Source organism: Xenopus tropicalis, chromosome 3 (genome assembly GCF_000004195.4).
Source record: "Xenopus tropicalis strain Nigerian chromosome 3, UCB_Xtro_10.0, whole genome shotgun sequence".
In the NCBI taxonomy this organism is placed as follows: Eukaryota; Metazoa; Chordata; class Amphibia; order Anura; family Pipidae; genus Xenopus; species Xenopus tropicalis.
Window position 1 is genome coordinate 141,170,396 of NC_030679.2, and position 12,763 is coordinate 141,183,158.

A 12,763-nucleotide genomic window follows, 5' to 3' on the forward strand; every position below is an offset into this window, starting at 1 on the left:
CTATTCTGATACCTACTGGGAGCTGCTAAATTAGGTAAATTAGATGTTGCAGGACACAGCCTGCAAAAAAAAAATGTCCTGCATTGAAAAAACCTGCTTATTTTAGTAAAATATATGAACAATTTGTAGGAACTTTAAAGTGAATCATTTCTCTAAGACTAATTAAAGCACAACAGGGCTTTCCCTGAAATGTACCTCTATGACTTACTGGCACACTGGCTCAGATAGTGACTGAGGTTTTTTTCTGGCAAGCAACGAGGGTCTTTACTGCCTGGGGATCATCTGCCTGTCACAGAATGCTGATTACATATATAGTTAATTGCCCCCACCGCTTGTCATTACGCGCAAAAACGGAAAACGGAGCACAGACTAGGGGTAGGCAAGAGAGGCTCCTGCCTGGTGCTCCCCAATCGTTGCGCCCTAGGCAGCTGCCCCTTTTGCCTACCCCTAGTTCCAGCCCTGATGTAGATTGCTGAACTACAGCTCCCAGCACCCCCAGCAGCTGAAGGATGAGGAGGGAAGAGAACAGGATTAAGGAGATACAGGATGAAATGGCAGACAAGAGGAGACAAGAATCTATACAGCATTAACCCCTCCCCTGCCAGACCAGAACAGGCAATACTAAACCCTAACCTGCCCAAACAGACACTACTAATCCCATTTCAATCAGGCTGCATATAATTAACCTTCTCTCTAGCAGACCAGACAATAACATGCAGTTCTAACACCACCACCACCTTCCAGAACCTTCCTTTCAAGCATATACAGTACTAACCCATCCCATTCAGATTGCGTGTTATTAACCCCTAGTTTCCCTATTAACCCCTTATCCTACTTGCATATACTGTCTTTAAGTGACTACAGTAAAGTTCATTATACATGCGTGATAAATTTGGTCTTCATTGTTTATTTTTTATGGTTTTTCAGTGATTTAGAGTTTTGTTCAGCAGCTCTCCAGTTTGGTAATTTAGAAACTATCTGGTTGCTATGGCACAATTTACCCTAGCAACCAGGCAGTCGTTTGAACAAGAGATGAGACTATGAATAAAGGAGGGCCTAAATAGAAAGCTAACTAATAAAAAGTAACAGTAACAATAACAACAATGTAGCTTCACAAAGCAATCGGTTTTAGCTGCCGGGGTCAGTGAATCTCATTTTAAAGTTGGAAAGAGTCAGAAAGGAAAGGCAAATAATTCAAAAACTATAAACAATAAATCATGAAGACCAATTGCATAGTTGCTAAGAATGGGACATTCTATAACATACTACAACTTTACATAAAGGAGAACCACCCCTTAAATGAGGGACAGTACATTTAAGAAATGATCGGTCCCTTGATGTTTTATTTGCTTCCACAAATTATAATCATATCTGTAATTTTGTTATGAGCTAAGGGGGCCCAGCCTGAAGGCCAGTTAGGGGGGGATTTGGGGTGAGTGCTTATTTGTGCCCTGGGTACCCCTGGAACTATAGCAGGGTGACTGTTACCCCAATGTTTCTATATATCTGTAACCTTGTTATGGGCTAAGGGGGCCCAGCCTGAAGGCCAGTTAGGGGGGGATTTGGGGTGAGTGCTTATTTGTGCCCTGGGTACCCCTGGAACTATAGCAGGGTGACTGTTACCCCAATGTTTCTATATATCTGTAACCTTGTTATGGGCTAAGGGGGCCCAGCCTGAAGGCCAGTTAGGGGGGGATTTGGGGTGAGTGCTTATTTGTGCCCTGGGTACCCCTGGAACTATAACAGGGTGACTGTTACCCCAATGTTTCTATATATCTGTAACCTTGTTATGTGCTAAGGGGGCCCAGCCTGAAGGCCAGTTAGGGGGGGATTTGGGGTGAGTGCTTATTTGTGCCCTGGGTACCCTGGAACTATAGCAGGGTGACTGTTACCCCAATGTTTCTATATATCTGTAACCTTGTTATGGGCTAAGGGGGCCCAGCCTGAAGGCCAGTTAGGGGGGGATTTGGGGTGAGTGCTTATTTGTGCCCTGGGTACCCCTGGAACTATAGCAGGGTGACTGTTACCCCAATGTTTCTATATATCTGTAACCTTGTTATGGGCTAAGGGGGCCCAGCCTGAAGGCCAGTTAGGGGGGATTTGGGGTGAGTGCTTATTTGTGCCCTGGGTACCCCTGGAACTATAGCAGGGTGACTGTTACCCCAATGTTTCTATATATCTGTAACCTTGTTATGGGCTAAGGGGGCCCAGCCTGAAGGCCAGTTAGGGGGGGATTTGAGGTGAGTGCTTATTTGTGCCCTGGGTACCCCTGGAACTTTAGCAGGGTGACTGTTACCCCAATGTTTCTATATATCTGTAACCTTGTTATGGGCTAAGGGGGCCCAGCCTGAAGGTCAGTTAGGGGGGATCTGGGGTAAGGGCTTATTTGTGCCCTGGGTACCCCTGGAACTATAGCAGGGTGACTGTTACCCCAATGTTTCTATATATCTGTAACCTTGTTATGGGCTAAGGGGGCCCAGCCTGAAGGCCAGTTAGGGGGAGATTTGGGGTGAGTGCTTATTTGTGCCCTGGGTACCCCTGGAACTATAGCAGGGTGACTGTTACCCCAATGTTTCTATATATCTGTAACCTTGTTATGGGCTAAGGGGGCCCAGCCTGAAGGTCAGTTAGGGGGGATTTGGGGTGAGGGCTTATTTGTGCCCTGGGTACCCCTGGAACTATAGCAGGGTGACTGTTACCCCAATGTTTCTATATATCTGTAACCTTGTTATGGGCTAAGGGGGCCCAGCCTGAAGGCCAGTTAGGGGGGGATTTGGGGTGAGTGCTTATTTGTGCCCTGGGTACCCCTGGAACTATAGCAGGGTGACTGTTACCCCAATGTTTCTATATATCTGTAACCTTGTTATGGGCTAAGGGGGCCCAGCCTGAAGGTCAGTTAGGGGGGATCTGGGGTAAGGGCTTATTTGTGCCCTGGGTACCCCTGGAACTATAGCAGGGTGACTGTTACCCCAATGTTTCTATATATCTGTAACCTTGTTATGGGCTAAGGGGGCCCAGCCTGAAGGCCAGTTAGGGGGAGATTTGGGGTGAGTGCTTATTTGTGCCCTGGGTACCCCTGGAACTATAGCAGGGTGACTGTTACCCCAATGTTTCTATATATCTGTAACCTTGTTATGGGCTAAGGGGGCCCAGCCTGAAGGTCAGTTAGGGGGGATTTGGGGTGAGGGATTATTTGTGCCCTGGGTACCCCTGGAACTATAGCAGGGTGACTGTTACCCCAATGTTTCTATATATCTGTAACCTTGTTATGGGCTAAGGGGGCCCAGCCTGAAGGCCAGTTAGGGGGGGATTTGGGGTGAGTGCTTATTTGTGCCCTGGGTACCCCTGGAACTATAGCAGGGTGACTGTTACCCCAATGTTTCTATATATCTGTAACCTTGTTATGGGCTAAGGGGGCCCAGCCTGAAGGCCAGTTAGGGGGGGATTTGGGGTGAGTGCTTATTTGTGCCCTGGGTACCCCTGGAACTATAGCTGGGTGACTGTTACCCCAATGTTTCTATATATCTGTAACCTTGTTATGAGCTAAGGCAACTTATACCATGAAATATAACAAATACAAATAAACCCAGGGCAGGACATAGAAAAGAGAGGTCCCAGAACAATGTACAAAAACTGGGGCTCCAAAGAAATTAAAGAAACAGGGATGCTCTGCCTGCAGTCCTCTGGTTGTTAAAATACAAATCCCAGCATCCCCTACCAGCAATTTATCAACAATTAGGGGCCTGGCCTATCAGGAATACAAGAAACAAATCTACTATTCACTGTATAGCAATGAATCATTTGTAATCTATACTGTAACCAAAGGAATGTTCTTGCCAGACAGGAACCAGAGTCAAACTCTTCTCCTACCCAAAACTTAGCCAATATCCATGCCCTGGGCATAATTGCATAAAACCTTATCATTTATAGAAGGGTGCTAGGCACGTAATATTAACCCTTACATATAAATACAGTTTTATTTTACCTTTCCCTTAGTTCTCCTGGGACTGACCCACAGAATAACGGATTCTCAGGCTGAAATATTAAAACTTTTACTGAACAAAAATAAAATAACAAGAAAAGTGCAACGGTAACTGAGACAGAGCAGAAGTCACAGAGCAATAACTAGAAGTCTGTAACAGGAACCATATTATTAATATAATGTCTCTCAGTGCTCAGGGTACCCAGGCCTTGCCAACCCCTCCTCAGTCCTTTCTGTTGTTCTTCTTACCGGCCGCATTGCGCAGAGTGCCCTGATACACAGAGCAATAGTCCTTTTGGGTGAGTGGGCAGAAGCGGCGAGTGTGAGCGGTATCCCCGGTGGCGCCACACTGGGAGCACACATAATTGCGCAGGATGGGGCACACCACCCGGCCTTGTTTATCCTTCAGGCTGTGCTTGCTGTATATGTGCTTGGACTCTCCGTTATGCTTGCAGAAAGTGCACCCTGCGACGGACTCTTCTGACACCGGGGATACCGTAGCTTGGTCCCGTCCACGTGCTTGGAGGGTTGGTTTTCTTGATGCAAACAGCCTTGTACTGTCTGTTTGGCAGTCTCCACGGCTACTTGGTACCTCCTCCTCACTGCCACTCCTTGGCACCACTTTCTTTGTGCCGCTCCTTAGCACTTCTTGCTCTCTGCCTCTCCTATGTTCATGCACGGGCATCTCTTTCTCTGTGCCACCCCTTGGCATCTCTCTGCCTCTCCATGGCACCTCTTGCTGTCTGGCATGCATGGGCACCTCTTTCTCTGTGCCACCCCTTGGCATCTCTCTGCCTCTCCATGGCACCTCTTGCTGTCTGGCATGCATGGGCACCTCTGTCTCTGTGCCACCCCTTGGCATCTTTCTGCCTCTCCATGGTACCTCTTGCTGTCTGTCATGCATGGGCACCTCTGTCTCTGTGCCACCCCTTGGCATCTCTCTGCCTCTCCATGGCACCTCTTGCTGTTTGTCATGCATGGGCACCTCTGTCTCTGTGCCACCCCTTGGCATCTCTCTGCCTCTCCATGGCACCTCTTGCGGTCTGTCATGCATGGGCACCTCTGTCTCTGCCCCAGTGCTTGGCACCTCAGGATCTGCGGCAGTCTCCTCTAGTGCCAACTGTCTCACCAGGGCATTCAGGCCAAGGTAATCCTTCCAAATGCTGAAGGAACTCATAGTGTCTCCTGCTTTTGGCACGAGGGGTCAAGGAGTAGAAGTGATTCTCTCGGGGGTCTGCAGCCGTCTAACCCCAGCTTTAGCTCTGGGCTGCTCTTTTATTGTCCCCTCCTTCCATCACCCACAGTCACTCCTCCCAGAGGGTTCAAACAATATACTTTTAGCCAGTCAATGATAGGGACAGACCTGTCTGGAGGGGAGAGACCAGTTGGGGGTGGGGGGGTGTGTAGGATACTGAAAACTTTTTACTTTTTAACCTGTCTCTGCCAGGTACGTGCTGTCTGTAAGCAACACCCTTATAGTGGGACAATCCACGTTGTGACCCTTATTATTCATGGTTCTCCTGCATAATAATATATTATATATATAGATATACTTCTACTTTACTAAAGTGCTATAATAGAAATATACATTAGTATATCCATTTTGTTTTGTAATTTTTTTGGTGAGTAATTCAGAAACTCAATGGCTGCAGGTTTGGAGTCAGTGATATAAATTGTTACGGTCGCCATCTTGTCTTATTGTCACCATACTGACCTGTTGCTGCCATTTTACCAACTGTCGCCATCTTGTGTGCGTCTCGCCCTCTGTTAAAGTTTTTCCCATGTCCAGGGTATTTCCATGGATTCATGGGTTTCCTGGAATCAGAGCACTGTGGGTCTCCTAGAACCAGAGGACTGAGGGTCTCCTGGAACCAGAGCACTGTGGGTCTCCTAGAACCAGAGGACTGAGGGACTCCTGGAACCAGAGCACGGTGGGTCTCCTAGAACCAGAGGACTGAGGGACTCCTGGAACCAGAGCACGGTGGGTCTCCTAGAACCAGAGGACTGAGGGACTCTTGGAACTAGAGCACTGTGGGTCTTCTAGAACCAGAGGACTCAGAGACTCTTGGAACTAGAGCACTGTGGGTCTCCTAGAACCAAAGGACTGAGGGTCTCCTGGAATCAGAGCACTGTGCACCCCTGGTAGCAGAGGACTGTGGGTCTCCTGGAACCAGCAATAAGTTACTGAAAATCTGAAGACCAATCACAAGTGCTGGCTGACCTGTGGTGCTTCCCACTCACAGCCCTTATACCAGAGAAAACTAACCTGCTGCTATGCAGATGCTGCTGAACTGCAGCTCCCAACACTGCCAGCTGCTGATAGGTGAGGTGGGAGAGAGCAGGGCAAGGTGGGAGACAGCATGATTAGAAAAGGAGAGATGGGGGGGGGGGGGGCAATAAATGGTACAGTAGACTGAGAATGACATGGCAGAGTATGGTGAGAAAAGCCAAGAGGAGACAATGGGCTTTATTAACTCCTGTCCTGCTACACTAGTCCAGACAATACTAATGCCTATCCTGCCAGAGCAGACACTACTAATCCTATCTCAATAGGGGCAGTTTATCTGCCCGTGTATGGGCACCCCAACATGCCTACCTGACTGTCATCTATCCTTATATTGACTAGATCTCAATTAGGCAGGTCTGATTTTCCCATCAGATTGGAAAGTCCTTGGTCCAATGGCGTCTATGCCCGCCATTTTAATTAGATCATTTGGCTCTAAAGCACTCACCTTGGGTGGGGGTATCGGGAGAAGATCTACTTATTTGGGGACCTTGCTAAACGAGCGGACCGTAACTTTATAGTGCATGGTATTAACCCCTTCTCTAACAGCACTTTCCTTCCAAATGAGACAGTTTTAACCCCATCCTTCTCAGGCTGTATGGTGTCAACCTGTTGCCTTCCAGACCCTTCCTTGCAAGCACATTCCATACTAACCTCACCCCATTCAGACTGCTTAGTATTAAGCCCTATCTTTTTTCCTATTAACACCTTCCTTGCCAGAGTGTGGGCTGCATAAACCTAGGAAAGGGTAGTTGCATAAACTGTTGCTTATCTTATCGGCCCATGTATCTGGCCCAGACTGGCAATCTGTGGGTTCAGGCAAATGCCAGAGGGGCTGCTGTAAGGTGCCATAGACAGTCACTATTTATTGGGCTGGGGGGCTGTTTGGGCCTCTGTGTAATAAAAATCAGGCCCAGACTGGCAATCTGTGGGTTCAGGCAAATGCCAGAGGGGCTGCTGTAAGGTGCCATAGACAGTCACTATTTATTGGGCTGGGGGGCTGTTTGGGCCTCTGGGTACTGAAAATCAGGCCCGGACTGGCAATCTGTGGGTTCAGGCAAATGCCAGAGGGGCTGCTGTAAGGTGACATAGACACTCACTATTTATTGGGCCTATGGGGGGCTGTTTGGGCCTCTGTGTACTGAAAATCAGGGCCGGACTGGCAATCTGTGGGTTCAGGCAAATGCCAGAGGGGCTGTTTGGGTCTCTGTGTACTTGAAATGCCTGGGCCTATTTTGAATCCCTGCCTGCCTGACCAAATAACTGGGCAAGATCAGGGTAAGTGTAAAAACCCAGTTGGGCAAGGCTTAAATTGCTGTATTGGTCATACATGAGCGATTAAAGCTGCCAACTTGGACCCAGAGCCTGAAGGCCTCTGTTGAGGGGGTGTTGAGAGATGCAGTTTATCAATAGCTGGGGGACTAAAAGAAACAATTACTGTGTAACAATGAATCATTTCTAATCTATCATTTGTCCAAAGGAATATTCTGGCCAGACGGAGCAAACTCTTTTTTTTTTTTTTTTCCTTAAGCCTGAGCGTGCTTTAAGTTACACCCAGTGCAAAAAAAGTGCTCACAATAAAGTGCAACACATAGTGCAGTAGGGTGCCTGTGACTTAGTCTCAAAAGAGACTTAGTCTGCAAAAACCCCGAGACTACCGGCCAAAAGGCGCAGCATAGAAAAGGAGTCTTCAGGTCCACTTTCACCCGAAGGCTACGGTGGACCCCTTTATCCCCGACCTCCCCGGCCAAAAGGCACAGCAGGAGGCAAGGGTCTTCGGACTCCCTTCGCCGCAAAGCTAGGGGAGCCCCTTTATCCATCCCCCTCCCAGCCGAAGCCGAGAAGAGGTCCGGACACCAGTGGACCTCCGAAGAAGTCCCATCAACGATTTGCGCCCGCTCCAGGGGCCGGTTTCAGGGAGAGAAGGAGCCAAAAGGCCACACATCCCTCCCCTGGATTAGTGCAGCCCCGAGGGGTAAGCACCCAATCCTAGTAAGTGCAAAAGTGTAAAAGTGCGTGAAAAATAAATAGGGGTAGGGTAAAATTCATAAAAGTGCAGTGACCTGCCCCAGGTTCGCAAGGCCTGGGGCACTTCAACTCAGGCTCAATATGCAATCCGGCCCTCTGGCCAGAGGATCAAGTGCCTCTCTGCCTCGGCAGTAGGGGGATTTTCCTCTATGCATCCTTTAGCTAGGACGCATCCCCCCCATGCTTCGAACAGATACTACACTTGATCTTAGCCAAAAGGCCGAGAAGCGGAGCAAACTCTTTCCCTACCCAAAGTCAATATCCATGCCATGCCCTGGGCACAATTGCATAATAGCATATCATTTATAGAAGGGTGCTAGGGAAGGAGCCACAGAATAATAGGCAGGTTAATTGGCTCCTGATAAATGTGGTAGGGCCCTTAGATTGTAAGCTTCATTGTATAATCTCTGTGAAGCCCTGCAGAATATATAATGAATAACAATCAGTTCCCTGGCATTTGCTTTTAAGGGCAGTTATCATCGAAATAAAAAACTAACTGTCACAGTACGGGATCAGATGGCTGGGTCAGTATCAGCCTGAGTCAGGGTGCGGTTCCTGCAAGCTTGGATGTTCCTATCAAAGAACAAACATTGCCCAGATAGTGATAACTAACCATCTGCTCTCACAGAATGTTCGCCGGTGGGATGGCAGGGGTAGGCAACTCGGGGAGATTAGTCGCCCGCGAACAGGGAGTTTTGCCGCGGGCGACTAATCTCCCCGAGTTGCCTACCCCTGCCATCCCACCGGCGAACATGTAAGTCGCCGGCGGGATGGCAGACGCGGCAGGGCGATTTCCGGAAATCACCGAAAAAGACTCGCGAGTCCTTTAAGAGGGGCCTGGATGAGTTCTTGATCAATCAGAATATCCAAGGCTATTGTGATACTAATACCTACAGTTAGTACTAGTGGTTGTATTTATAGTTTATGTATGTGAGTGTATAGATTGGTAGGTGTGGGTTAGGTGTGCTGGGTTTACTTGGATGGGTTGAACTTGATGGACACTGGTCTTTTTTCAACCCTATGTAACTATGTATGTAACATTGTAGTGCCCAGCTGCACGTGCCAATGGTAGCAGGGTTTGACTGGGGTGTCCGGGGCCCACCGGGCCAACATCAAACCCCCTCAACCCTACCACATACTACGCTTCCTACTTGCAGCCGTGATGGGGGGAGATGCGCCGACGCCAGCAGTGGTACCAATGTGCTGAGCAGTGTCGGGCTGAGGTGCCAAGGGCCCACTCCTTACAATCCTTACATCTCAGCCCCACTCTCTGGACCATATTTCCTTTTCTGGTCACTCAATTTCTTTAATCTCTTAATTACTGCTTTTTAGATACAATTAGCAAGAGGAAGACATCACAGTCTGGGGCTTCTTTTTTTCTTTGGGTAAAAGGAACTAGATTGGGCCTTACCTGTGTCTTGTAACGGGAAATCACAAAACACTACCGTTCAGGACTGAAACGGCAGATAAGGAGGTAGAAACAATAGGATTTCTACCTCCTTCTGCTGATTCAGCCCTGACGGCAGATTTTGCTTAGGCGCCTTCTATGGCGCCCAATCAAAATCTTTTAACCGGCCTGATCGGTGAGTCAGCAGCATCCTGCGATATCGGTCGACTCACCGACATGCCATACACACACCGAATATCGTACGAAACTAGGTTATCAGTGCGTGTATGGCCAGCTTTGGGCCCCTTCGTCAGGCAAAATACAAACTGGAATGGCACAACATTTATACTGTTAGATCAGAGAGAGTTAGAGTTATATGTAATATACTAGCCAAGCAAAGGAAGTTGACTTAAGGCCCCCATACACGGGCCGATAGAAGCTGCCGATATGGGTCCCTTGGACCGACTCGGCAGCTTATCGGCCCGTGTAGGGGCAGAAACGAGGGGCCTGGCCGACCGATATCTGGCCTGAAATTGGCCAGATATCGATCGGCCAGGTTAGAAAATCCAGTCGGATCTGCACGCGGCAATGGGGCAGTCGGTTCAGGGACCGCATCAACGAGCCAATGTGGTCCCCGAACCGACTGCCCCATTGCCGCGTGCAGAATTCGATCGTTTGGCCCCAGGGCCAAAGGATTGAATTCGCCTACATGCCTCCCCGATATCGCCCACCCGTAGGTGGGGATATCGGGTGAAGATCCGCTCACTTGGCGACATCGCCAAGCGAGCGGATCTGCCCGTGTATGGCCAGCTTTACAATATCGGTATCCAGGAGAAAAATGCTATATGGGCTTTGAACACCAACAAAGACTTGATAATCAAACCAGCTGATAAAGGGGGTGCTGTGGTAATATTGGACACAACCAATTACATAAAAGAAGCCAACAGACAATTGTCTAACACCACATATTATAAAAGGCTGGAAGAGGATCCAACTCATAAATATACAAAGAAACTTGCCCTGGGGCCAAACGATTGAATTATAATGACGGGCTTAGCAAAAGTCGGTCCGGGGACCGCATCAGATGCGAGCCGATGCAGCCCCCGATCCGACTAGATTTTCTAACCTGCCGGATCGAGATCTGGATGATTTCAGGCCAGATATCGGTCGGGCAGGCCCGTCGGTAGTGCCCATACATGGGCCGATTAGCTGCCGAATCAGTCTAAGGGACCAATATCGGCAGCTAGAATCGGCCCGTGTATGGGGACCTTTACCCAAAATACATAAGGAAGGGAACCCAGGATGACCCATCATCTCTGGTATTGGAACATTAACTGAGGGCATATCTTGCTGGGTAGAAAACATTTTGAAGCCAATTGTCAAGAGAACATCCAGTTTCATACTGGACACCACTGACCTTTTAAACTACCATGGCTACCATAGGTCCACTTCCATAGGGCACCATCCTTGCTACCATGGATGTGGAGTCTCTTTATACCAACATACCACATGAAGATGGTATTGCAGCCTACCAGTATTTCCTTGAAAAATCTCATATACCCACAATGGCAACTTTACAGCCAATCAGATTTATACTAACACACAACTACTTCTCATTGGGAGATGCCATATACCTCCAACTGATGGGAAGTGCTATGGGAAGCAAAATGGCACCTCAGCATGCAAACTTGTTTATGGCTTAGTTAGAAGAACATTTCCTGGCTTCCTGCAACACCAGACCGTCGACCTATTTACGGTATATAGATGACATACGGTACTTATAATATGGACAGCATCAGAAATGGAACTATTGACATTCCACCAGATTCAACCAATTTCATCCCACCATTAACCTTACACTTAACCATTCCTCTTCACACATCAATTCCCTGGATACCACTATATACATCAAAAATGGAATCATACAAACATCTCTATACCAAAATCCAACAGGCCGTCCAGCATATCTTAGGTGGGACAGTTTCCTTCCACATCAAAATAAAAAATCAATTGTTTTTAGCCAGGCTCTTAAGGTGCCCCTACACGGGCCAATTCTAGCTGCCGATATGGGTCCCTTAGACCAATTCGGCAGCTAATCGGCCCGTGTACAGGCACTACCAATGGGCCTGTCCGACCGATATCTGGCCTGAAATCGGCCAGATTTCTTGCGCGACCGCATGCGCTAGTTTTAATGCATGTGTTGAAAAGAATACGATCGCATGATTCACTATAACTTAGGCGCGCTAAATATCGCATTAGGCTATGCGAAAATTAACTCCTACTACAGGCAGGCGAAAAATTACAGAAATGTACAGTAAATGAGGTTTTGGCAATAAAATATGGACTTACAGTGTTATTTATTCAATTCTGTGTCTTTTTACGAAATTTCACTAAAGTCTTGGCATGTATGGAATTTCGCTACTAATATACAATCCTATAGTGGTAAAAAATTTAGTCGCCAAAATATACAGTACAATAGTGGTAAAAATTTAGTCACAATATTCTACAGTACTATAGCGGTGGATATTTAGTCGCGATATTATACAGTACTATAGTGGTGGATATTTAGTCGCGATATTATACAGTACTATAGTGGTGGATATTTAGTCGCGATATTATACAGTACTATAGCGGTGGATGTTTAGTCGCGATATTATACAGTACTATAGCGGTGAATATTTAGTCGCGATATTATACAGTACTATAGCGGTGGATGTTTAGTCGCGATATTATACAGTACTATAGCGGTGGATATTTAGTCGCGATATTATACAGTACTATAGCGGTGGATATTTAGTCGCGATATTATACAGTACTATAGCGGTGGATGTTTAGTCGCGATATTATACAGTACTATAGCGGTGGATGTTTAGTCGCGATATTATACAGTACTATAGTGGTGGATATTTAGTCGCGATATTATACAGTACTATAGTGGTGGATATTTAGTCGCGATATTATACAGTACTATAGCGGTGGATGTTTAGTCGCGATATTATACAGTACTATAGCGGTGAATATTTAGTCGCGATATTATACAGTACTATAGCGGTGGATGTTTAGTCGCGATATTATACAGTAC

General features: G+C 47.3%; 1 protein-coding gene and 1 pseudogene across 2 annotated transcripts; both read right to left on the bottom strand.

Annotated features, from left to right (window-relative positions):
- Positions 1 to 4,036: 4,036 nt before the first annotated feature.
- On the bottom strand, positions 4,037 to 5,219 carry nanos3 (nanos homolog 3). 2 transcript variants are annotated; one of them, XM_004919168.4, is made up of 2 exons: positions 4,743 to 5,219; positions 4,037 to 4,667 (listed from the first exon to the last, which is right to left on the bottom strand). In XM_004919168.4, the coding sequence occupies exons 1-2, from the start codon at positions 5,157 to 5,159 to the stop codon at positions 4,206 to 4,208; spliced, it is 879 nt and encodes a 292-aa protein (XP_004919225.1). In that variant the 5' UTR covers positions 5,160 to 5,219; the 3' UTR covers positions 4,037 to 4,205. The 2 variants fall into 2 exon arrangements, with proteins under 2 accessions (XP_004919225.1, XP_004919224.1); XM_004919167.4 differs by having other exon boundaries at positions 4,037 to 5,219.
- Positions 5,220 to 8,428: 3,209 nt separating this feature from the next.
- LOC116409871 lies at positions 8,429 to 8,526 on the bottom strand (annotated as a pseudogene).
- Between the last annotated feature and the right edge of the window lie 4,237 nt (positions 8,527 to 12,763).

What these genes read in the sequence shown, in the direction of transcription:
- nanos3 (XM_004919167.4), bottom strand. Translation starts at nt 5,159, where the DNA reads ATGAGTTCCTTCAGCATTTGGAAGGATTACCTTGGCCTGAATGCCCTG.